The sequence below is a fragment of the Ptiloglossa arizonensis genome, chromosome 4 (assembly GCF_051014685.1).
Source record: "Ptiloglossa arizonensis isolate GNS036 chromosome 4, iyPtiAriz1_principal, whole genome shotgun sequence".
Lineage (NCBI taxonomy): Eukaryota > Metazoa > Arthropoda > Insecta > Hymenoptera > Colletidae > Ptiloglossa > Ptiloglossa arizonensis.
In genome coordinates this window covers 28,526,908-28,553,788 of record NC_135051.1, presented here as the reverse complement: position 1 = coordinate 28,553,788, position 26,881 = coordinate 28,526,908, and the positions used below count along the sequence as shown (strand labels likewise).

At 41.1% G+C, this 26,881-nt stretch overlaps 1 protein-coding gene and 1 long non-coding RNA gene across 3 annotated transcripts; both read right to left on the bottom strand.

Annotated features, from left to right (window-relative positions):
• Positions 1–1,225: 1,225 nt before the first annotated feature.
• Wdb (serine/threonine-protein phosphatase regulatory subunit widerborst) lies at positions 1,226–25,756 on the bottom strand. Of its 2 annotated transcripts, none has more exons than XM_076309056.1 (9): positions 25,441–25,756; positions 3,865–4,061; positions 3,590–3,784; positions 3,379–3,509; positions 3,151–3,268; positions 2,795–3,070; positions 2,470–2,699; positions 2,213–2,358; positions 1,226–1,832 (listed from the first exon to the last, which is right to left on the bottom strand). In XM_076309056.1, the coding sequence occupies exons 2-8, from the start codon at positions 3,988–3,990 to the stop codon at positions 2,217–2,219; spliced, it is 1,218 nt and encodes a 405-aa protein (XP_076165171.1). In that variant the 5' UTR covers positions 3,991–4,061; positions 25,441–25,756; the 3' UTR covers positions 1,226–1,832; positions 2,213–2,216. The 2 variants fall into 2 exon arrangements, with proteins under 2 accessions (XP_076165171.1, XP_076165172.1); XM_076309057.1 differs by lacking the exon at positions 25,441–25,756 and adding an exon at positions 24,444–24,900.
• Positions 25,757–26,093: 337 nt separating this feature from the next.
• LOC143146256 (uncharacterized) lies at positions 26,094–26,666 on the bottom strand. The gene is made up of 3 exons (XR_012991868.1): positions 26,548–26,666; positions 26,396–26,456; positions 26,094–26,302 (listed from the first exon to the last, which is right to left on the bottom strand). It is a non-coding gene; the product is annotated as an uncharacterized LOC143146256 (long non-coding RNA).
• Between the last annotated feature and the right edge of the window lie 215 nt (positions 26,667–26,881).

Here is a 26,881-nt window from a genome sequence, read left to right as displayed (position 1 = left end):
ATGAAGTGGAGATAAACAGTGTACAATGTAAACAAAGTGTACTACGAGATATGAGGTAAAACATTTGACGCAAAACAAAGGATGGAAAACTAAGATACAACAAATATGTTGGATGTCTCTCGGTTACTTCATGAAAATATGAGCAAGCAGTCACTCATTTGTTAACCATCTATTTATTAAGAGCTACTATTGTTTATTATTATTATTATGCAATGGTAAGAAACTTTAAAAACGATCCCACGTCTTTGCGGTGGCCTGTGGGAGCACAGCTCCGAATAAATCTTATGCATTGTATCTCTATTATTTATTATATTTATAAGCAATGGATATTTTGGTACAATTAATTTTTTTTATTGTATACTTGCCTCTCGCTTCTTTTATTTATTTTTTATTTTTTTTTTTATTTAAAAAACAACATATATTTTTTACGTTTTTGTTTCAATGAATCGAACCTTATTATCCAATATTATTTTTGATATGCTCGTCGCATATCGTCACGGCTCTGTTCTTCTTTGAAAAAATTTATTCCATTTGTTGCGGCCATGCAGTCGGCATAATGTTAATATTTATAGCACAGCGGTCTGTACGTTACACGTGTGTACCACAGTTTGGTGTATTCGTGTATGTGTGACTTGTATCATCAATATTACTATATTTTTGTAATATAATGTATTTTATGTGTGTGTATATACATACATACATACATACATACATACATACATACATACATACATACATACATACATACACACACACACACACACGCGCGCGCGCGCATTCATACCTGCATACATACGTGCATACATACTTACATACATACTTACATACATACGTACAAACATACCTACCTACCTACCTACCTACCTACCTACCCACATACATACATGCACACGCCCAATGCATACATACACACATGCGTACATACATGCACGCTCCTCTCTCTCTCTCTCTCTCTCACGCCGGCACGCACGCACGCACGCACGCACACACACACACACACACACACACACACACACACACACACACACACAGTGCGATATCTATATCGTATGCGCGATGTGGTGTATGTGTGTACATATATATGCACATGCTATGTACATATATATGTACGTATGCATATACGTATACGTATACATATACATATACATATACATATACGTATACATATATATATATATATATATATATATATATATATATATATATATATATATATTTACACACCTAATTTTATTATGTTTTGTTATAGTTATCATTATTATTAATACGAATATATGATACATTTCAAACAACGTCCCCGCTGGCTCTGTTGGAGGTGACAATCAGAGTAAGATGGGTCAGTCATTAGAGAACATTAACCATTTAATAACCGAAGCGAATGTCACATGCAAAACTTAATGTTATAACGATACACTTCAACTATTTGAATTTACACCATAATCATCTCCTCCTACCGAGCACAGCTAAACCTTAGTTAAGAAGGGACTAACATCTTCGTACTATGTGCTGACACTGAGTACATTATACAACTTAAATCATTGCTGTCAAAGAAAAAGGAAAAAAGAAAAGTGGAAATTAATGTACACAATAAAAATATTAGAACTCGTCAATCATCGTGAAGAATAAAATTGTGATTACTGCTTCCTTTGTCCATTTTTTCTTCTTCTGTGTTTTGCTCGACAGACATAACTAATAAAAGGAATTACATTACGCCAAGAATGCCATTGTGAGACACTTTGCTTCACTAACAACAGTAATTTTTGCACGTAGTGTATGGGCAATCGACGTAAACTAAGAACTAATGATCGGGCAGCGTGGTAGTGTACTTCCACCTGCAATTAAAAGTGATTATGATATTTATAACTTACTTACAATATACCCTGAAAACATTTTGCAATCTTATTGTACTTAACCCTCTCGATGCGGTATAGTTATTATTCAGTACTGTGTAATTATCTAAATCTTTTCAAGGATGTAAAAATGTTTATATGTACTTGTTATTTTGCACTTCTCGGTCGTCAAAAGCCATCGGATATTTTGGTACAATTAATTTTTTTTATTGTATACTTGCGAATATACAAGTAATATTCGATTATTTTATCGCGGAGTGACCACAGTTACCCTTTACGTCGAAAGGATTAAGCACAAAGGAAGAAATTTGCTAGTGCGAAAATAAGTATGACCAGAATTATTTTCAATTATGGTCACTCACCAGCTCAGGGGCGGGCTCGTGTCGCAGGTGCGGTAGTGACAGGAACTGGAGTGTTCGATGTAGCTGTTAAAGCATTACGTCGTTCTACCTCCAATTCATTCAGTTTTTTCCACAGTTCGTCCCTTTCCTTTTCTCTCTTCTTTTCTCTAATATAATAAAATATTTCTGTAGAATTCGTAGTTTATTTCGTTTCATCATGAGAAAAACATGATCACCTTATTGAATTTGTTTTTCTTCTAAAGCGAAATATTACTTACTTTTGTCTTTCAGACTTATAGCTGGCAGTTAGTTCATCAAAGAGCTTGCTATTCATTTCCATGAATGTTTTAAGAACGTTATAAACAAGAGCTATGATCGTCTGATTCCAATGTTCCTTACTAATTCTATACAATGCCGCGAACATAATTCCCATTATTACATGATTATTTTCTTCGATGAGAGACATTATATATTCATTATTCCAAAAGTACAGTGCTCTTTCGGCTACCTGTAACAAAAATTGTTACAAGGATAAACCAATGTTGTATGTTTTGAGGAGTAATTATTTTACTAGGAGTAATGTTAGATTTGTATTTTAAGTACCTGAAAGTGTGGTGAAGATACACAACGTGCTATTTGCCTGAACAGAGGTTCTTGTATTTTAACAAATTGGCTAGGTTCTATAACATCCAAAATTTCTTCAATTTCACCAAGGAACATTACCTCCTTCTGGCTACATGTTTTAGGCCAGAATTTAAGAAGGCCTCGTATAACTGGTTCCGTTAGAGTCGCGTCTTTTTCAATAAACTGTACCACGCAATAAGCTAATTGTGCATGATATAGTGATAAGCACTTTACCTTATGTAGCGGTAGCAGCACCTACAGATCGACAAGCAATAAATCACAGATTGAATCAATTGTTAGAAATTATACATCTTTATACGAAGAATATTTTTTACCTTAACCAAGAATTGCTTATGCTCGGTTTTTAAAGGAAGAGCAAATCCATTGATAATGCTACCCAGAATTTCAAGAAGTTCACTGACTCCGTTAAAATGCTCCGTTTCGTATACAAACCTGTAATAATAGCAAACAGTTTGGGAAAAGATTTACTCCTATTTATCTATCTATCTATAATATAATCTATCTATCTAATATATAATATATATAATTATGAAATGTAATACCTCAAAAAAATGTTGTTGATTTGTTTGCGTATGAAGGCTCTAAGGCCAAGGAACTTCCCATAAATACGATGTAAAACAGTTTTCAGCAAATCTCTTTCCCTAGGATCCTCCGAATCGAATAACTCCAATAACTATAAAAATAAATAAATATAATTTTGGTAAATATTATACAGAAATATGTAATACTATACGTTGAGGCTATAATTTGTACCTGTAAAACAAATTTTTGGTCAATGACTCTTTTGCCAATTGTAGGTTGGAAATCTGAAGATTCAAGAAAACGTAGAAAGAATTCATAAACTAGCTGAAGGTGGGGCCAGCTCGCCTCCAGTGTCGGGTCATCCTCCTCTGGATCAAAATCCGGATTTTCGCTGGGTGGTAATGTGCGAAACAAATTTGCGGAAATCTTCAAGAAATATATTGTTACATTGAAAATATTTCATTGCAAAGTTAAAGGTGCGAGTATTAATTTTACAATACACCTACCATCTTAATAATCTCTGGATAGACAGGTTCGGTAAGAACACCTCGTCCACCTGTGATGTATTCAACCAGTTCATTGAGCGTACTACGTTTAATTTCTTTGTCTTTAAGATCTGCTGTTGGATCCATAAAATCGAAGGTCACACAGCATTGTCGAAGTTTCCTAATAAATAAATCTTCTTGTTCCAACGACGTGGCATCTGCAACATATCAATAATCTCGTATTAATTCAACGTAACTCGTTCTATAGTAATTCGAATAAATTTTACACCTACATAAAATACACAAGCATTCCTTTTAATACAGCAAGCGAATTATGTGCACGTATATGTATGTATATTCATTATAATCGTTAGCAATTAGTAGTCGTCTTTTTATACATTTTGTACGCAATCGTATGAAACTACTATCGCCGATTTAAGAATCATTTCCGTAATCATTTTGGTAAATACAATTCCATTGTTCATAATATTAATGTTACTTAAAGAGTGCGTCAATCGCAGTACAGTGAGATTAGCAAGTTGCAAAGAGTTATTTTGGATTCATCTATGAACTGAGATACGGTATCGTTAGGATCGAGCTTCAAACGTCAAGGCCAGATAGAAATCGAGACATCGATACCGAGACCTCCTACCAAACAATTATCAAACCGATCGACGTGATCGATAATGGGGCCGGAATACGATCGTGTCTTTCTATTTCTGTTTTTGAAGGCTAAATATCGATCGAACGATTCTTGGTGTTTTTCATTGGACATGTATTAACTTGGATTCATCAGTGACATGTACGTGACGTGCTACGAAGCAATATACCTCAAGATATCAATTTAAAATTTAATTACGATTGATCGGCAAAGGTTATGCTTTTTGCTTACATGGAATTTTATTCCCATTTTATAAATTGAATTTGCACAATAGTATTTTTAAATATATCTAGCTTACGAAGCATATTAAATGCATCGTTAGTTATCTTGAGACAACAAGCAAGGTATTTACATAGCGACACGTGTAAATTTCATACGTATTGGACTATACGTATGCATGTATGCACGTACGTACATATGTATGTACACGCGTGCGTGTGTAAATAGTTACATTTTTTTGGTCGTTAAAATGTAAGAATTATTTTTCCGAGTTTTTATGATATATCGATACCGTTTATATTGAAAAACGTGTATCGATTTATCAGTGCATTTATCGAAGTATTCGTGTCATATGATCAAATACAATACAACGAGTAGAGATAGTGTAGGATCATCTAAGAACAAGTCGAGTTAAATAATGATAGTCGATTTCAATTTGGTTTATATAATTAAATTAATTTCAAGCGTTGCTTTGTTTAATTTCCTGAATAAAATAAAAATGGACACATCGACGTTTGTTCGATACGTTACAAAGATAAGAGTATAGTCTTGTAAATAGATAGATATGCATATATACGGACATATTAATTATTCGATATTCGTGCCAGTAGAACATATGCAATATCCTATTTGAGGTTATGTCGGATGAGGTTATGGTACTAAATGGCACGTGCGTGCCGTAAAGTGTCCATGTCGATCATTGGCAGCACCGTACTTAACGGGTACACTTTTTTCTTTTTCTTTTCTTTTTTTTTTTTTTTTTTTTCCAAGAATTATTCGCTTTTTCGATTTTCTTTCGATATTGTGGAAAATTACCGTTCCAGATATCGTTATTACGTCGCAATTCTTTTTACCTTGTAAAAACGATGAGAAACATACATCAAGCGTGTTTAGAATATTGTAAATTCTAAGCTTAATCGAATATTCCACTCTTTAACACTATCCTTATAGTCATTGGGGTTTCTTTTTTACAAACGTTTATTCACGTTTCAAGTAATTATCTCCGATATTTGATGAGCTTAAGATCGCGGTGCGCATCGTGTCTCAAAGAACACGTTCAATTGGCGACATTAATTGAACTTCCTAGCTATTCGATTCAACCGATTCAAGTTGGTTTTTCAATTTATTGTACATTAAGTGTGGCTGTCGCGTAGAACCACGAGAAATAGCATAGGATTTCCGAGCCATGAAGAAAATGATTGCAGACATTGACACGTCTTCGACACGATTCACGCGACAGCGACGCATTTACTTTACGTGTATGTAAAAGCGCGATCGATCATCGATTCCATTTGAAGTATTAATGTTTGCTAATCGAAAAATATCGTTTCGTGTCAATCGCGTTTGAAGCTTCGCAAGTGAAATGTAACAGAATTTGTCAAAATCGATACTTACAATTAGTCAGTGATAGCAGAGTCGTACAATACACTTTTACCTCCATCTTCTTCCACAGAATTACTGTATCGTTAAAACATCTCGTAATAAGTGCATAAAAATGCATTCCATTTTGAAATATTTCTTTTCATTTCAAAGAGAGCTGTATCGCTACGCATCGAATATTGTCGATATGTTTCATTAGACAAAGAGAAATCAAATATTTCGAGTAGCGCGATAGAAGCTTATAATAAGAGAAATCGCATTTTTCGCACGAGCAAAATGATATCGATCGAAGATTTCGGGTTTGTCGAACAATTACCTACATTGAGATTGGAAAAATTATTTATCGAAAGGCGAGATTTCCTCGCAACATTTTGTTGGGAATTGTTCGCGAGAAAATAACTGTCACGGTATAAATTACGCGGCGGTTCTATTACCGTGTCTACTTTAGGGGGTGATCGCTTTCTCATTGGTTAGAAAAGGACGGTGGTTGGGGCGGGACGAGCGGTGAAGAAGCGGAAAACGGAAGGCAGAACAAGACTCCCTCCTTTTTCTCGATCCGTCAGAGCCCGCTCTACCATTTCCCGGGTTCGATCTCTTTTTGTCGATAACGTATCGATTTGCAAGATGGTGAATATCAAATTCGCATCTCCATTCGTTTCCTGATTCGCTTGAACTCTTCGATAAAAATGCGAAGAAAATGGTATTCGTCAAGAAAGTGAAATTAATTCCGTCACATTTCGGATTTTGCCGAAACATGGATATATTGTCGTACTTGGTGATATTTAAACGTATCTCGAAGGATTTTTCAACATTTCGAAGACCGTTGATCTTTTACAGTTGTTCGAAACACCTACAGCGCTACTATAAATTGTAACCGTTGAACTTGTAAATCGAAGACGAGACCAACGGATAAACGACCGTATGTTCGAAACATCGCGCACGAATGCGTTGAACTTGAGAAAACGACCGAAACAACAAAATCGATATATTTTTCGTTATTAATTTATACGATGTTAACACAGGAGATTAAAATTTCTAGTAAATTTTTTACCGTCGTTACGTATGTACATTTTGATTCTTCGGCCGAACCGTGCGATCGAGTTAAGACGATAGAGATCTGGCAGATACAGTATTCCCTGCCGGGTTGCCACAGAACGATCTCCTCACCGTTTCTTAGAAGGACAGCTTTCGCACGAAGGCAATCTCGGTGGCGATATCCATGGTGCCGAGTTTGCGGCAACGTGACAGGGAACGGTATACACGTCGAATCGCTAATCAGAGTTCGACGATCGGTATCTTCGGCTGACCTGTAAATACGTTCTTACGAGCTTTCGAATCGTAAGATTGCGGTATCGGATAAGATAATTCACGCGGAAGGTCGTGACGTTACACCAACGTTTCTGTTTGCTCGTTAAAGCTCGAACTTCCGCGCAATGGTGACGCTTTACAACCGTTCGTTACGGCGTAGAATCCGTAACCCGTAACCCGTAACCCGTAATCCGTATCCGTATCCGTATCCGTATCCGTATCCGTATCCGTATTAACTTTGTTAATTGGTAAATCTATTAATTTGACGCGCCGTTATTGAAGACGTAAAGTTGGTCGATTGGTACGTTTCTTATTGAATGCATACGCACACGCTATATTAAGCGACACGTACGCTTTGCCGAGTAAAAAGTAGTTTATATTACAATACGTCCATTTGGTAGAAGTGGTGAAGAACAGTTCGGCAATATGACCCATTACGTCGGCAATTTTACACAATCGTAGAGAAGAGACATCTCGCTGTCCCGCAATTTTATCTATTTACTGTGTCGGTAAATGTGTGTACAGATTTATCGCAGTTTACATATTCGGGAGTGGAATGGAGATCTTGGAGCAAATGGACAAGGTACCGGGTTTCACGTGTGTATAATATTAAATTATACGTCGATATCGGTAATTTACGTGGTAATTAACGACAATTGTGCGATAAAAATGGTGTAAGAATTGGTGCAAGAAAATCAAAAAAGTATCGACACGTTCGTAGACCATCTCACGGATGGAACGCAAACAACGTTTGTAACGTATAAATGATCAACATCGTTTAAATTCAATCTTTCGATTCTTCGCGACGTGTTCCACCTCGCACGTTTACATCCATGCGAGAGGTTAGGTTAAGACAAACATTCGAAAACATAATCGTTGCGAAACAATTGAAAATAAAGACACTCGCAGGAAAAGTGGTTTTTCTTAAAATCGGTAGGCGTTTCGGAACAGCAAACCGATTATAAAACGCGTAAAACGCGATACATTACTCGCGCTGCAGTTTCTCTCCGTTCGATGACGATTGCACCGGGTACTTGATTGAAAATCGTTCGGATTAGAATCTAGATAGAACGGAATTAATGGGCACTTTGAGGAGAAACATTGGAAAGATCGAAAGACGGTAGACGGTAAAAGGTAAAAGGTAAAAGGTAAAAGGTAAAAGGTAAAAGGTAAAAGGTGTAGATACTTTGGCGGAGAAGGGAAAAACACGTGTAATAGAATGCAAAGGCGGGAAAGAAAATCGGAGCAAGAGGACAGGCGGAAAATCCGTGCGGCGATCGATGTGTACGATCTTGAATGGAAAAATCGATCGTTCGAAGATCCCGATTACGGTGATTTCTCGCTCGAGGATCGAAAATCGGGATCGGAGTCGGTAGAAAATTGTTTTTCGCTACTTGGATATCACGAACGAACGCGTACCGATGCGTAAACACTGACCCGTAACGAGATTTTTGATATTTTTCATTATATTGTTAACAATTGAAAGTTTGTACATATTTGGTACGCATTAGTGATCACCGCATCGATACGAGTGCGTTATCCGTATCTCTTTGAAGCTCAGAGTCTTGAATTTCACGGTGAATTCTTCTTTTTCAAGCCAAGCGCTATTATAATCGAGAATCTATTGTAATTATATCCTCCCATTTTCGATTACATTGACGGTTACGCGGTACTCGCCACACGAGCGAATGGATTTACGTAATTGCACTTTGATGCGCGCAAGAGCAGAGGATCCATCCGATACGTCCACGGGACGGGTCAACGAAGTTTCGACGCATTGATTTTTATTATTTCCAATCGCGACGCTGGAAGGACGTTAAAGTGGCCGGTAAAAATGACGAATAGGTTGCTCTCTTTGTACAAGAATACACGGAGATCCGATTCGTTTCAATATTAACCGAAATACACGTGTACATGGCGTATTGGGTAGAAAAGAAAAGAAAAGAAAAGAAAAGAAAAGAAAAGAAAAGAAAAGAAAAGAAAAGAAAAGAAAAGAAAAGAAAAGAAAAGAAAAGAAAAGAAAAGAAAAGAAAACGAAATGACTTTCCGAACAACCTAACGGATACATAGGTCGATACGCAACGTTAAAAGCTTCGCGATGTTTCGCGTTTGTTCGAAATCGTAGCTGCGAGTGGTGAAAAAACGTCCGAATGCGCGCGCGAGTGTAATTAAAATACCGACGGAGAGATAGATATCCGGTCAACGACATCTCGTAAGGGGACAGATGGATGTGTAGTTTAAGAAAACTTTGGGGGTCGATACGATCGCGATAGTCGGCTGTTTTTATGCGCTTCGTCGACTTGAAAAGTCACGGCCACAGCGTGTGAACGATGCGTGTCTCTGTGTTCCACCGAATGGAACAAAATAGAGCGATCTGGAGCGGTTAACGAACGAGACGTACAAATGATTCTTGGCTCGGTAGAATTACAGTGCGAAACATACCCATGTGTCTAACTATGCGACCTTGCGATTGCTCGAGTATCATTGGTAGTAGTGAAACGCGGTTGATGTTTGCAGCACGGTACGTACCATACATAGAAGAAAAGCGAACAAACGTAAAGAATTATTCGTCGAATCGATCAGAAGGATAAGATATCACGAATATTGAAAAGTATTGCTCGCCTTGTTCTCAAATATTTTCACGGTCGATGAGATTTAATTCACGGCATTACGGTGGTAAAAAAATTGGGCGACGGGCTCGCCGGACGAATTTGTTTGGTTTATTTTCGGGTCGGTCAACGAGTTGCAGTCAGCAATCGTTGTTTTCTTCGCGCGAGCGGACAACCTCGATAATTTCGTGTATTTTCATCCGCGACCAGGATTATGTCGCTTCATTTATTTTCGGCCTCACTGAACGTCATTCCACTGGCCGACATTTTCATCGTAATTAAGAAATAACAAACTTCTCTAGAGGTATTCCACAGTTGAGACGGCGACGATGAGTTAAAATATGCGGAAGAACTCTGTTCGAAAACTTGGATCGCCGATTAAATTGGATTCACTTTATCGAAACATCGCCGGCGCATAATAATTATCCTCGGGGAATAGACTACCGTGTTCCGAAGTAACTTTGCTTTCTGCGAGGCTGCGCCGCGGCCTCAATGAATTTATCGAATTACGCGAAGCCGTCAACCTCCTCCTCCTCCTCCTCCTCCTCCTCCTCCTCCTCCTCCTCCTCCTCCTCCTCCTCCACCTCCTCCTCCTGCCCCCTCCGCTATATCGTCAAGCGCGCGCATCTCCCGTTATACTCTATCTTTCTCTGAAATAATAAACTTCCGAAACAGAGAAGGTTGCATGTTCCGTGCTATTGTACAGTTCGTTGGAAAAATCTTTTATCATAGATATCGTTGCGATTATTACGTACGCACCGTTGATATCGTTAATCGTATTATCCTTACTACTTGCTGCGGCGGCAATACCGTACTACGCGTAATGTATATTTTAATATCGAAACTGCATACATTTTTCCGTCTCGAGCTCGAAAAGGTACCTGCCGAAATTACATTTTCAACGAATCGCAATCTCGTTAGATTTGTAGAAACGATAGAAACAATTCGTCTACATTTTGTATCGAGTAATAGCTCTCGAGAGGAACAATTATTATACTTACGTAGATGCGACAAACTTGTTTCTTTTTACAATTGATATTAATTTTGCAAATACGCGTATTCATATTTTGCTCGTTGTACGGCTTTTTTTGCCGTAAACACAGCCATACCGTATCGTCGTAGCACGTAGTCAATTAATTCCGATATATTGTACGATACGTGTACGTAGGTATTTGTCCATAGTTATCGTCGTACGCACGTGTATACACGTCTCGTCTTCCAAGCTGTACACAATTGCGCGATATTTGTTGGTTTTCGTTGCTTTGCGAAGTTTGTCACATCGATCTATAACAGTGTCCACGTTTTGTTGTCGGTTGAACGCAGTTACAACGATATTCTTCACCGTGTAAATACCGCGATACGGATCGGTTTGCCATCGAATTGGTATCAATCGAACGTAAATTCGTCGGAAAATATCACTTTGGGGCAGAGATCGATCTCGCGTTCAATTTAAGTAGTTTTTCGCAAAAGGAATTTCAGTCGATCGATTTCCTCCAAAATGGAGGGCTTCTTCCTTGCAACTCGTTCTTTCGAAGTAAATTTATCGCGTAGTCGTAAACGGTCGTATACGTAGATACGTAAAATTGCCGTTACGTACTTCTCCAGAGATGCCGGCTCGGGTAAATCCCACGCGCGAACAGGTCCGCGGCGCGGGATGATTCGTTTACGAAGGATAACCAGAGACGCGTGTGCCAAAATGGGGCACGCGCCGCGCCAGAAGCGGAAGAATACTATGTCTACTACATACGTATGGGTAGTGATCGGTTGTCGCGATCGAACGTCATACTCGAACGACGACATTCACGGTACGAGAATTGACACCGTGCCCGAAACGAGTGTTTGCGGTTCGCCCAAAACATAATTAGAATATTAGCAGCGCCACATTGGCTACGGCATGCGGCATACGGCATACGGCATACGACACACGACACACGACACACGACACACGGCATACGGCATGCGGCATGCGGCGCACGGCGTGGCGTCGCATGTCGGAAGTGCGATTTTATTGCCCGTTGTTGGAGGATTCGATCGTATTTACATCATCGGATCGATCAGAGCTATCTCGGTGTCAAGTTCCGTTTAATTACTCCACGCGGTATGGATAATTTTCTATTCTATTTGAAATTCGAATGTATACGATATTTGAAAGAATTCAAGGACGAAAGGTGCACGACATCGATCGTCATTTTCGCAGAACGATCCGAGGAGGATCGACTCTGTTATTCGACTCGGTGAAAGAGGCGTGGAAAGGCAGGAAGGTCGAGGAACGAGAATCGGTCGTCGCGAAGGATTCCAAAAATAGAATTACGCGCTCAGTTGGTCGTACCGGAGTTACGTGCACGATCATCTAGCATGAACGTATTTATAATTTCATTCATAACGAGACCGGTACTTTCACGTACTCTTGCCGGCACGTAGTACGTACAACGTTGCAAGGTCGCGAACGCGTCGCGTTTTACGACTACGTATAGTATTCACCAGTCGCACGATTCTTCGATGCGACCGAAGGATCTCGAAACGAAGAACGAAAGAGCATCGAGCGACGCGTACGCTTTGCTCGATATTTATCGTCGCGATACCGTTGATCGCGAGGAGTCTTCGCTTTGTCGATAAACGATCGAACGGGAACTGGTTCGAACCTCGTTAACTGGATCGTGACGATATCCGAGATCCAATGGGATCCTGTTGTCGTCGAGCGCACGGTGCCACGTTTTCCCAGAAGCGGTGTAATTTTCAATCATCGTGTTGCACGCCCATCGGTTACCTTTTTACGTAGTTACACCGGTCGTGTTGATCGGTTCGGTTGTAACACGCGCGATAAGGAGAAAACAACAGACAATTCTCCGAGACTATTCATTTATCGGATCCAACGATCGATATAGATTATAGGAGAAGGCACTGGCGGCGTTACAAATCGGAACCGAGCATCCTCTAACGGAAACGTTTCGAAGCAGATTAAGTTACGTTGCGTTACAAAATATTGTAGATTTTAGAACCACTGGATTCGTGCACCAATTATCGGAACTTTTACGGTAGCCTTTAAACCTTTCTTCTTGTTCGATTTATTGTTCTCGAAGCGACGTTACGTGTTTCTATTAACACGTGGACTTGCGGACTAATTTCGAATACGGCTATTATTACCGCGCGGTTGTTATTCTCGTTGAAATTACCTTACCCGAAAACGAAAGTTAATAAACAAACGTGCTTGCTTGCTTGCTTGCGCGTAGTCGATCGAGATCGCGTCGAGGAGAAAGTATAGCCATAGTTTCGTTCGCTTTCGAAAATCTCGTCGACACTTTCGAACGAAAAACAGAGCGAAAACGTGCTTCGAAGATCGGTCGAAAAGAGAACAAGTAGAATCCGTGTCGCATCGTTCTTTGATATTTCTCGAGGAAGAAGATAGAGGGCTCCGGAGAGTGTAAAGAAAGAGGCGCAAAACACGAGCCGAGACGGAGGATGATCATAGGTCTGAAATCGAGGACGAGCGAAAGGACAAACGAGTGATTCGTGGTTTGGTTAAGGTTTGGCTGTTGGAACGAGGGTAGGGGGATGGGCGAAATCTCGGAGAAGAAGGTAGCTAGCGTACGATGAATCGGAACGATACGATGCACGCACGTACGAGAGACAGAGGGAACAGAAGAGAAGGTAAAGGAATAGCAGAGAGCGTTCCAGGCAGGAGCGTTCGCCAGCATTCCGGATCAATACTCCCACTACCGCCGCTTCTCTGGGGGTTCGTCGGTTGTCCCGGTGGTTCTTCCTCTTTCTCTCCTCTTGCCCTTTCACCTCGCCCCGCTCACTCTCCAGTTTTCCGCTTCTTCTAGCCGTATTCCCTTACTCGCGATTTTGCCATCTTTCTCGGTACCTACCTACCTACCTACCTACCTATCTATCTACCTACCTACCTACCTACCTATCTACCTATCTACCGTACCTACGCACGCACGCGATACCTTTTGAAATCCGAAAACGCGTAACGGAACAGTGTCCCTTTCTTTCGTCCGCTCTCGGGAAAGTCACGAAGAACAGAGCTGTGTTACTCGTTTCGATGTTCGAACGATTCGGATACATTTAAGGTGGTTTGTAGTTATCGGATCGCTCTGCATTGGAAGTTTAGGAAAAGCTTGAGTGGGTATTGAACGACATACTCGACGAACCAGATTACCACCGGATTTTTCAATTGTTAAACTTTCGCAACTTTAACAACGAACGAATTCATCGAAACGAAAACAACATCCCAGATTCGGTAATACCGATCGTCGAGATTACAAGGAAGCTATATATATTGGGTTCACCGACGCTCGGGAATACTTTACGCGTTTCTCTCCGTCAAGGTGTCGTCTTAAAGAATTTAATCTATCGATCGCGTCACCGAAACAGCTTTACACCGATTCCAATGCGCGGGAATGTGGAGGACAAAGTCCACGCGTGCTATTACGTAATCCTCATTAACAGAACGAGACGACGTAACGCGAGACGACCGTCTCCGAGATCGCGCGCGAGAAGGTCGATGTTCCGATGATGTCATCGATGCGCTCTCCGCGTTCACCACACGCTTGTGGCTCGATTCCGCGATTCGACCCTCCCGGTCGGATCGCGGTTTACCTATCGATTTTATCGCACGAGCGAGCACGGTTATTCCATTTTCCTCTTTCTCTCTCCCTCGTTTGTGCGGTGTACGACCTCCGTGAACAATGTTTTTATTTCGTTTTGCGGTTTAGAATGTTCAAAAGCAGGTACACCCGCGGACGATAGCTCGGTCCCGCTTCGAAAGAAAGCGCACCAACCAAAACGCTCACCGAGAAGAAGACGAGTATCGGTTGGTGGGTAGCCGCGATCTACCGACTTTCTCTTTCCGAAGCGGGAACGAATCGACCTAAATAAGAAACGGCCCTACTTGGATAAGAAACCGAAAAATATTCGTATACAGGTACAACCATTTGTATCTGGATTAGACCGTTGCACGGTAAGAGCCGGTAATAAACAATAGCACGAGACGAAAGAGGTAAAGAAAAACGCGTCGAAACACGCTCGTCGCTTTTGTGTGGGAAACGAGTTAGAGTCGCTCCTCCCTCTTTCTCGAAAGCTGCCACAGAGAGGAGGGAACACCTGACCTTCTTCACTTAGGAAAGCAACGACAAAGTTAACGACGAGAATTAACGAGCCCTGGTCGCGACCGCGGACTCCGAGAGCGAGAGCGAGAGCGAGAACGAGAACGAGAACGAGAACGAGAACGAGAACGAGAGCGAGAACCTGACATGCAACGAGTACGATGAAAGGAACACGTGCAACGAGACCGTAGATAACACTCTATTAAATCATTGTCTACCCCAAATTTCATAATTTCTTAGAGAAAAACAAAAAACATATTCGTATGCTGCTATTATTTTATATAGATATAACGCAAATGGACATCGAAAAAGGATTCGCTAGTACGTGCAATACATTGCGTTGATCCGCGATGAACTGTGTGTCTTTGTTCGATTAAATGGACGATTAACGATAGCGTTAGAATGGTAGCATTCGCGTTTCAAGAAACGCAACACCTTTATTGTCCCCGCCGTGGTGGTACTCGAAAGGTTAAGATTCGCACCCTTGGACCGCCCCTCCAACCCCACCGGTTCTCTTTCAAGGACAATTGGCCATCGTCCGTGGCCGTAAACGTGCCACGTAAATCTTCGATGCAACGATTGAACAATTCTACCGAAAGCCGACACCACACCGACACTGTCACCGTACTCGCTCGATAATTGTTGGCACGACAATATCGCAACTCACCTCGTTTCGCGCTAACGAGCTCTCTTGCGTGACTCTTGGCCCGTCGATTCCTCGACGCGGGTTATTAATTTCACCCAATCCGATCGGTGGTTCAGGAATATTAATCGATCGATTCGATCGATTCGGAACGAGAGATTCAATTTTTTACTTTTATAATTACAAACACGATTGTACCACCGGACAGGTGTGCGCAACAAATGTAACGCAACCGATATCGTTTCCATCGCCGAATGACAAATTTTCCGCTAGCTTCGAGCCGATAGAAAAGTCCAACCGATACAAATAATTTCGCTCCGACAATTCACTTCCCAAAAGATCGATCTTGGTTCGTCGATAGATATTTTCTACTATATTCGGATGTCTGCATTCGGAAAAACTCTTCGAGCAACAAAGGACTACGATCGTTCTCTCCCTTCTCTAAATACGATATCTTAATACGTACGCATGGTTCTTTGGTTCCGCTTGTATGCAGTCCAAATCGTACGAGTTAGTACTCGATTACTCGATACACGTATGAGATGTATCGGAAAATAAATCACGATCGGACCGAACGAGTACGCACCAATGTTTACAAAAAGTCCCCTTAAACGCGTTAACGCGTTAACGCGTTAACGCAGAGACTGCTTGAAAGTTTGAAATAAATTCTATTACAATGGAACGTCAATTACCGTCGCGAAGAGTAATAAGAACGTGTTAACCGCATCGACGAAATTTCCAGGTGTCGATAGTGACGGATACAGAGGCAGAGGCAGAGGCAGACATGCCAACCGGTCTATACTTTCTTGTCACAATGATCCTCGATTTTGCAACCAGATAACAAACAGTGCCCGTTTATCCGTATTATCGCTTCTCAAACTTGACAACAGCTACTAAAGTTCAACGGTCCTCGATGATCGATTCGCCCAACATCTTCCTTCCATCGTAGTATCTACGATCGAATTCGGGTTGAGACGGCCGCGTCGAAGCGTAAACACGTTTTCTTCTTTCAGCTTTCCGTTAATAATATTTCCCATTGCCATCGCTTACGAATAATTTAGCCGCGCCTAAAGTTCGGTCGGTCGATGAAGCAGTACTCGTAAGAACAACGATTCGTGCGGCTGCTCTCGATCCCATCGCTGCTGGTATCGAGTGCTATGCGCGAACTCTGAGCATCGAACCATCGACCAAGTTAGCGAGAGGGGGAAGAATCGGTTTTAACGGGGCAACCGACGGGAGGTCTTTCGAGTCGATTCTCTCGTTTACTACAGCACGGACGAACAGTCCAGGCTGTAGGTACACAAACTTCTACTCCGTAGGAGGAGGAGGAGGTAGATTTTTATAGAATAGGAGCTAGGACACGGGTTAACGTATCCGCAACCTTGGTGGATATACCGCGCATTCCGAACGACGTGTTTCGTCTAATCGAAACACGAGTTGAACAGTTTCATCTATCGATGAAAGAAACGGACCGTTGGCTCGAACAACTCGGACGGTATCTCTGCGAGGCAGAAATCTGTTCCGACCCGCGGTAACTTGCTACTACTACCGCTACTACTATTACGCTGTGCGCGTGATTTCGGAAGAAGACCGTTTCGTTGGCACGAAACATCATTTTTTCGTCGATCGATGACTACAAACGACTATAGGCGTTTCACGATTATCATCGAGTAGGAGATCCTTGACCCCGTGGTCTACTCCCATTGACCGTGATGCTCGGCTGATACGCTTGGACAGAATCCAATCTTTCGTTAAGGAGAAAACGGATCGTCCCGACGAGCGAACAGTGTTCGGCGGATGAATCGTTTCTAACGGTTCTAGCTCCGCCGCTTTTCAACCGAGTCGACGATCAAAATCGAGATCGACAACCCCCGTGGGGCGGTTGGTATTCACCCATCGCACCGCGGTACGTCGTCGAATGTATCTCGGCAAGTTCTGGTTTCGAGGCTCGACGCTTTAACGCGGTAATTGCGATAGCCGTTCGGCTCTTGTTCCACTTAAACGGCTTACTCGGTCAAATGCAATCCCTTGAAGAACATCTCCAAAAATCAACTTTTCGTCGATCAACGTGTCCGAAGGAAGGAATTTCGGAACGTAAAGCCGGTGGATCGGTAAATCGGTGCGGTGCGGTGCGGTACGAAAAGGTACGATACGATTCAACGAATAGCGCTGTCGTAACGATTCGCGTTAATGTCACCGATATAAACGTCATACGTCCGATCGCCTGGAAGGGTTTCTTTGCGATCGAAAAATCACTCGCAGCGTTCTATTAACATAATTATTGATACGAGTCTTCGAGACGAGATACCTTCCTCGCGTACACTCGATCCAAACCGATCGTGTTTACTTCCGTTTATCGGCCCCCGCCCAACCGCGTTTCTTTCATTTTTCTCTTTTACTCTTCGGCAATTACGAACAATAGTTAAGAAAACCAAACGGATCTAAATATTAAACACGTCCGTAGCAAACGGGAAAGGCAATTTGGAGAAAAAATGATCGAAGGAAGACCGGCGCGCGTAAACGATTAAAGGATCGAAGTCGATCGAAAACTCCAACTGTTGCTGGGATACTTCTCGAGAAGACAAATAAAAGACGAAAGAAACGGAGAAGGATTCGAAAAGAATACGGCAAATGAAATCCGTGTTAACTCAGAGCTAACGATGTCGTGAATGAAATAACGTTCACGGTGCAACACGCGGCGCCGCGGCTGCGGCCGCTCGCCCACTCTCGTCGCCCGGAAAACTGCGCTATCGTCCTTCTACGGCACGATGATCTTGACAGTGACCGCGACGATCAATGGCGCCGTCAATTAGAGGCGAATCGCGTACCCGTGCGTCTACGGTTGGGTGGTAGTCACTGAATCGGTCGCTCGAGGACATCGAATCACGCGCAACCATGAAAACATAGAAACCATGCTTCGCGTTTAGTTCGCCGAAAACTTTCACGCTCGTTACGAACGATCCTTACACTTATTTGCATCCTACGATGATGGCGATTTTTTCATCGGAGAATCGATTCACGAGTTGAGAAATACACATACCGTAAAGAAATTAAATTTAAATCTTCTTTACCGCGAGTGTATCGACCAATTGATGAGTTTCGAGAAAAATCCTTCCAAGTAAAATCCGAAAACGCGATTTACGTTATAATAATATCGTTGAAATAGCTTTACCGCTACTACGTACGCACGCACGCACGCACGCACGTACGCGACCTTTTATCTCTTTGAAGCTCGATACATTTCGTTCCGTTTCGCGTAATGATGTTAATGCATCGCGAGTGGATTTCTATACCGGCTTCGAGAAACCACGTGTCCTTGGGACGCCATCTGAATCGGGCCAGGCGAGTGGGTCTATGTACGAATCGCTCATCGACGAATAATTACAAAGAGGCGAGTATTTTATTGCGAAAGTTACAGGTTACTCGAGACTTGAGACTCTCCGCGACAAGAAGAGCAATTTCGTTAAAAAATTTCTTGCTATACAATGTGCAGCACGCGCCGTCGAGTTCCGCGAAATATAAATCTACAAAAAGTCGCGCGTTACCGTTACGTCTGGCACAATCTCAAATTACTCCCGATCATCGCTGGTTCAAAGTCAAATATAATCAGGGATAATACTCAATATACTCGGATATATTCGGGAAACGAAGCAAATTTTACTTCGATTAAAGAAAAACCCGCGAAGCCGACCCGAATGACAGAGGGTCGCGATGCGACGCGACGCGACGCGACGCGACGCGACGCGTGAGAACCCCCCAGGAAGCCGGAAGTGTACGAAATTGGTCCAATTTCATGCGCGACAAGTGGAAAAACGTTCGCCAATGGCGATTCACCGCCGCTCGAGGGCACACGTGCACCGCGACAGGAATTCGTCGGACAACTTGCGCGCGTGTTCCCTACTTAAACTCCGATTCCTTTCCTAGAGGACCTAACGATAAGAATGCTATACTCTGGACGTATCGGCGAGTTTAAAAAGATTTCAAGAGAAATCTTTTATTTCGGAAACAATCAAAATCGAATTATCACGGAAAAATAGCTAGCCGAGCCGATGATACGCAACAAACGCGAGACGCGAGACGTGAGACACGAGACGCGAGGACGTCTAAATCGCGAGGAAAAAGCGCTACCGGTACAACAAATTGTCGTGTATGGACGGTGTGTACGCGTGCGACGATAAATCTGCGCTCTCTTATCTGTTGGCAGACGATTACCGTGATCGTACAGCGGTGTCTTAACAACGACGATACAGCGCAAATCATCAAATACCCCGATAGAAACGTGTATCGTGACCGGAACCACGCCTCCGCGTTCCTCTACTTACAATCTGTCGGTTGTCGGTTGTCGATTGCTGAATTTCTCGAATCGAATTCCTCTAGGAATTTCATCGTTCGTAAGTATCGTTTCGACCTCAAATTTAACGAGATGCAACTGCTGCACCAGCTGGAATATTATTGCAAACAAGCGAAAAGTTAAGCGGAAATCGATAAATAAATCGATCGTCCATTTTACTATTCGCGAATCGAATAGTAAAATTTCAATGCTATTTATCGATACACCAATGTAAACGAGAGACGCACAGTGTGATTTTTAATTACGCAAAATCGATACTTCGAAACAGAAATCAGAAATACGATTCCACAGGATAACCTCGCTTTCTCGATTCTTTGAATTACAAGGAAATTACGACGTTTTAGAGAAATACAATGCGTGTATTATTCTACCGATAACTCTTCGACAACTTCGATTTTATACGGATGATATCTTCCTGTAAAATTTTATGAAAATCAAAGCGTTGAAAATATTCACTGCCACGTAATACCGCGATGCCGGAACACCTGGATTTTCATTAATCATTAATCAATTAAACAAGAGAAAATTCTCTTTCGATGTAGTACCGTTCCACGGCCCAATGGTCCAAATTCTCCCCGAATAAGACGTTACGTTTTAACAATAAACTCGTCGCTTCTACGATACGTCTTTACCGCGAACACACGATCGATATACCTAACATTCCAACGATTCGTATTTATCGAATACCATATTGCGAGGAATACAATGTCTTGCACTATTTTAAACTACCCCTCCCCATCCCCACTAAAATCCAATTTCAATTCCATTAAATCTATTTGTATTATTACATTTGAAAAAAACATCCGATTTTTACGATGGAACCTGTAATCCAGTGGCGAGTCGCGAGCATCGCGAAACGTAGCCAGATACCGGCCGCACACCTACGTGTCTCTAAATAAGCTTATTCGTAAGTTGGCTGCTCGAGAGCGACGAAACGCGTATCGTCCCCGATCTTTCCGGGAACGGAAAACGAGACTTGCTCGTATTATTATCCAACTACGAAACTCGAGCGCGATTTAACAATAATATTTGCCAGTCTTCGAACAATCGTCGTCGACAGAAATCTAGTATACCTACTGACCGTTTTGTAACGTTTCATATACCTACGGAACAACGAATAATTTTTGCTTATTGCTAGCAATTGGCTGTACTTTCTCAACGCTTATCAATGTACACGGTTAACGTAATGCAACTCCCCGTAGGATGCTGCCGTCTCTTGGAAAATTTGTTACTCGAGTGCTCTCGAATGTCTAACCGGTCCGAAACACGTTTCCCCGTTTTCATGGTCTTACGCCATGGGCTCTATGCAGTACATAAATCGCCCACGAAATTCGGCTTAGCTAGATGGGCGCGACGCTACTATCCAAACTATTACGATTCACCATCTAGTAGCGGATCTTTGCCGCGAGGTGTCTAATTTTCAATTACTAAACGTAGCCGACTGTACAGGATGATTTGCCAATATTGCTTCCGAACAAATATTTTCGACACGTTCTACGATTAAATATAATATATGACAAAAATTGTAGCTAATGATGTATAAACAAATACAACATGTTCTTTGAAACGCGAAGGAAACGCGAAGGAAACTCTGATCCTTAATTTGTATTTTTAACAATCCGTTATCCACCTACCTTTCTCTATGAAAGATTGAAAATTACTGCTAACGATGTATCGAAATTATCGATATTATGCGCATTTTGCTACGTGATCAGGTTATCCAAGCTCTAAACCGAAAACCATTTGGCTCGTGAAACGCGTGTCATCGCGTGTCGATACGCAAACGCGCGTGCATACTGCTCGAGCGGAAAACACGTGCGTAGAGGTTATGTATGAGCCAGTGCACAAGAGACGACAGAGAAACTACTGCAGGAGAGATAGAATCAACTGCAAAAGACGAAGGAAAGAGACGAAGGAGGCAGTGAGAAGACAAACGAGTGAAAGAGAAAGAGGGACGCTAAGGACTACTGCCGTTTATTGGCAGAGGTGAACGACACTGCCTACTGCAAGGTGGATGCCTGTATTTCGCATAACCGCTCGTCGTTGGAACGTGCCACGAGTTTATGGGTCACTACATACTGTTTTCAAGTACCTTCACACGAAAATAGTGTGAGCTCTTCCAGTCTGGACTGGTCTCGCATCGAGAACCCACCGAAGGTTGACCTCTCCTTTTCACCGTACAATCTCCATTCTTTCCTCGTCATTTCAACGGGAATAATTTAACAAACAAACCGAATCTAATAAACAAAATTCAATATTCGACCAAGCATCGATATACATTATATACATACGCATTAGTTGGATTTTATATCCGCAGGGGACTTTAAAGGAAGTGGTATAACGTAAAACGAGGCGCTCCCTCTTCAACAATTAAATCGGTAAGATGGAGTAAAAGTCTTTTTTTCCACGAGTCCTTATTTTCGACGCACACGGAAAAAAAAAGATATTGAAAATGCGCAAGGAAGTCGCGTAATTCCAAGTACGCAATCGAGTTCCAACTCGATTCCATGAATTTTATTACGCGTTTCATTAAATGAAAGCAATTTCTTTTATTTCGGAATCATGACCTCGATGATACAAGTAATGGTTCTTATTATAAATCAACAATTTCTTCTGAACGCAACGTTTAACTGCAAAAGGTAATAAGATTGTTCGGGTTATGTAAGAGTGATTCGAAGGACGAACAGCAAGGGAACGGCCTGATCAACAAGAGCGGAATCAAAATTCGCTGTTAATCTGATTATGCATTTAACCGCTGTTATCTATCGTCGTAAAAGATTTACGAATCGACAAAACAGAATCCGAACGATAAAAATATATGACGCAAGGTGACACGCACTTGGCACGACAGAAATTTGCAAACGATAAAATTTAGATTCCAATTTTCAAATTCTATAATGTCGTACAAATACCCATGCTGTATACATGAGTAACTCGTCTTTTACAATGGTATTTTTTCAGACAGGCGTCTACAGAAAATTCAACTTTTTTTCTCAACCCGCATATAACATTGCCATCGATTCTATTCCACGCTTATATAGTAGAAAAATCGGTCGAGTAACGTGAACTGACCTCTGCTTGCTGCTACTCATCGATTTTCAGAATTTACGTCAATACAGTCTACGTTTAACATGTATTCACAGAATCGAAATTTACCCCTTAAATTAGTCAGTGAATCCAACTGTCCGTTAATTTTTATTGCCAATCTGTTGAATCCGTATCTGTTAAATATGGAGATAATTTTTCTATTCGAAGTGATCATGGTTCTCCCCGACAATTTTGAGGTTAGCTTCGATAACTTCGCGTATCAATGTATCGAGAAATCCAATTTATCATTCATGAAAATGATATCGGACCAACAAAATTTATATATCCTATTTAACATTAAGCCCCAGATATTAAAATGAAAATTTCCATTGTTTCGTCAATTTTCGAAATCATCTCCAATCAGTGTAAATATAATAATATATATTTATCGGTTAACTATAACCAAAAATCGTTAGACCATTTTAATGTACAAAAGCAAAGTACCTTGCAATCGCGTAACGTACAATTATTCCATGACTCGATTAAGAGAAACACCAAGAATAACGTACAAACCAGATTAAAAGGAAATCCTTAATGTACCGGCTAGTAACTTTGTTTATCTCTCGAGTGTAATTCTATTCCATTTGTACATTATGATTGCTCAATACTAAAATTACAGATACATTGCCAATTGTCGTGCAACTTCAAGAATGTTTGTACTGTATTTGCCACGAGTAAAGACAAAATATAGATTAACTTAGTAAAATAATAATATAATAATCACAATTGCCAAGTACACGGTAAATAATGTACCTTATATGTTTTCTCTGAAAATGAAAAACGCATCAACATTCGATGCTACCAAAGAGAACATATATAAGCTTTATTTTCTCGTATCTTAATATTGGTCGAGATAGGCTTAATTTTGTAGCAATATAGACAAATTAAATTAATTTTGACTCGACAAATTCATTCTAGCGTACAATTTATTATTTGAATATAACCATTGTAATACTTTAAACAAAGATAAATAAACCGCGCAAAATCTGCAAACTATATCACTTTGTTAGGTATCGATTGAAAAACTAGGGAGGAATTAATGATTTTCTGAGGTATATTTATAGCGATATCTCCTGTCCTTAAATTCGTATGTAGCACGATACGTGTAACAGGTAATATTGCTTCTACTTAAGAGTATAGTATAGGTATTCCCTAAGGTTTTCGATCTTGTATAAATGTAAACGCGACAAGCTCGCAGGAAAAGAAATGTATCTTAATGATCGCAACTAACCTTTGAGCTGTGGTAACTGTTGAAGCTCAATGTCTTGGGAGTTACGATAACGGGACGAGCCCTGCGACTTCTTGGATTTCTTCTTCAGAGATCTCTTGGCAAAGGGATCTATCCGGTCCACAAAAGTCCCTGACGACATGTTGGTATTAACAGAGGCACTATGAAAGCTGGAGGGAAATGGAACGCTGGAGGTACGTTCGTTCCTCGATTGTGGTTTTCCAATGGGGGACGCAACTAAAGAGGACTGCGTCCACCCCAAGGAGGCCGCATTCCGCGTTGACGAGGATAAACTCACTACACTCACAAAGAACAAAGCGACACTGCACGAATTACGAAACTGCACGTGTTGTGTATCTAGACACGATAACCTACTATTTAGACGTTTCTGAGAAAGAAAGGGGTGAAAATTGATGGTCTTGCATGCATAGCACGATATTTTTCCGCGTAACGGAGCAACGTGCTAATCGTGGGTGGCTTCTTGTCAACCAACGAAATCCATCAAGTTCCCAGTTCGATTGAAATTCGTAAAGAAATCGCCGGCTCGTTTACTATTAGCCGCAAGATAAGGGGCGCGATCGTTTGTTAGGCGTTGTCACACGGGAACACACGCCCTGTCGTTGTACGTTGAATCTCCCACCTACACCGTGCAACACAGAGAAGCGGCACCGTGTCTCTTCTCGATCGTCGTATGTGGATTACGCGTTACCTGAAACACCTAGGACTGGTGATCCTTTACCGTTCGATTCTTCGATTATAAATATTCGATTCACGGCGGCGGACACTATGAAACGGCTGCGATACAAGCTTACCGTGTCGTGTCTGCCAGCGTGTCGAGTACCGAGAGTAGCAAAAGAAGAAGCACCGTTACGAAATAGTTGGTAGCTCAACTAGGAAGCGATCACACGCCGCGCGAAATTTATCTTTCAGAGGGAATGATCTTTTTTCCACTGCACGCGATAGCCACACTTTGTACGCGCAGCCAAACGCACACACTCACTTAAACGCCGCGATGAGAGACGACACAGAGGCTCGAACAGCACTCGGCCGCCATCAGCTGCTCGGACCGACGAGCTTCTTTCATTTTTGCCGGAACGACCGACAAACCGTCAGGCCTTAAGCCCCACCGATACGTCTTCCAACATTGTATGTTTTATCACGCGCGCACTCACAGGTCACTACAATTTCGGCATCTATTGCACGTAAAATTTCAATGAAAAAAGAAAAAAAGCAGGTCCCTCGCACCGCCGCCCTCTTCACTTATTGAAAACCCGTCAAGAGGTGCCTTGTGTGCCTGAAAATAGTAATGTGCGCTCGGCAATCGTCGGCCGAAGATTGCCGATCGGACACGAATCCGCACGAATATCCTAGATCGCGCCACTTTCCAAATCTTTACCGTTCGTCATTGCTCCATCGCTTTCTCCACTAGAAACGTTCGAATCACGTTCAACCAATCGCGCTATTGACATCGTTCGAAACTATTGGTCGAAAATCATCCGATAATTATATGTATAATTAACTGTATAGGTCTTCGAGTCGGATGGGTATGAAAATTGTTCTCGACTCCGATTGGCTTGCAGTTTAGAATCTCGATTGAACATAAATTTAACCTAAAAAATTTGGTTACCTTTCAATCAGTCACAAATCTTTATTTTAATATCTCTATATTATTTATTTTGCATAATTTGGGGCCTTCTAGCGCATGGCGCTGTGACTTGAACTTTTTTAACAAAACTAAAATAAAGCGTAATTTTCTATGGCTACTAATAGAGAGCATACGCTGACCGAGATCATGTTTTGCAGTAGGACGGACAGGACATTCCCTGGACTTTCTGTACCACGTCTGATGAGTTCTGAAACACCTTAATATTGTCAATTCAGAATCAAATAAGAATGCGCTGCTTTTATCGATAAAAGTTAAAATGAATAGGTTCAGAAAATATTTTACGTTTTACCTATCGTATCATTCCCAGAAAATATTGTTACAGTATGTTCCATTTATATTCATAGCTGGATCTAAAGCAGATCAAATTTTGAACATAATAGAGATGTAATAATAGATGGAATCCACAATTAGAATATTTTAAGAAGATACCAGAATACGTACATGCCACTATATGAAATTAACCATAGATTCGATGTTACAACTATCCTATCACCTTACTCAAATTTTTTAAATCCTATTTATTCTCAGACTCAATTTTATGAAAATATCTTATATTTTTAAACAAGGAACTATTATTAATTTTATATATTCTCAGACATTACAAAACTCTTCTATGTTACATTATTATATTTATTTTTATATCTTTAAATGTATTTCTATAATTTTATTCCGGTTAAAAATTCTGTTTCCATCATTATATCGTGCCGTAGATGAAGCATGTATCACAAGCACACGTAATGTAAATAATGCTTGGATATATACGTATGAACGCATG

Bases quoted from the DNA above. Each gene is read 5' to 3' on its own strand.
- Wdb (XM_076309057.1), bottom strand. From the start codon at position 24,582: ATGTCGTCAGGGACTTTTGTGGACCGGATAGATCCCTTTGCCAAGAGA. The intron at 3,785-3,864 runs GTAGGTGTATTG...TATTTCTTGAAG, and splicing joins ATCCAGAGATTATTAAGATG to ATTTCCGCAAATTTGTTTCG. The intron at 2,359-2,469 runs GTAAGTAATATT...TTATTATATTAG, and splicing joins TATAAGTCTGAAAGACAAAA to AGAAAAGAAGAGAGAAAAGG.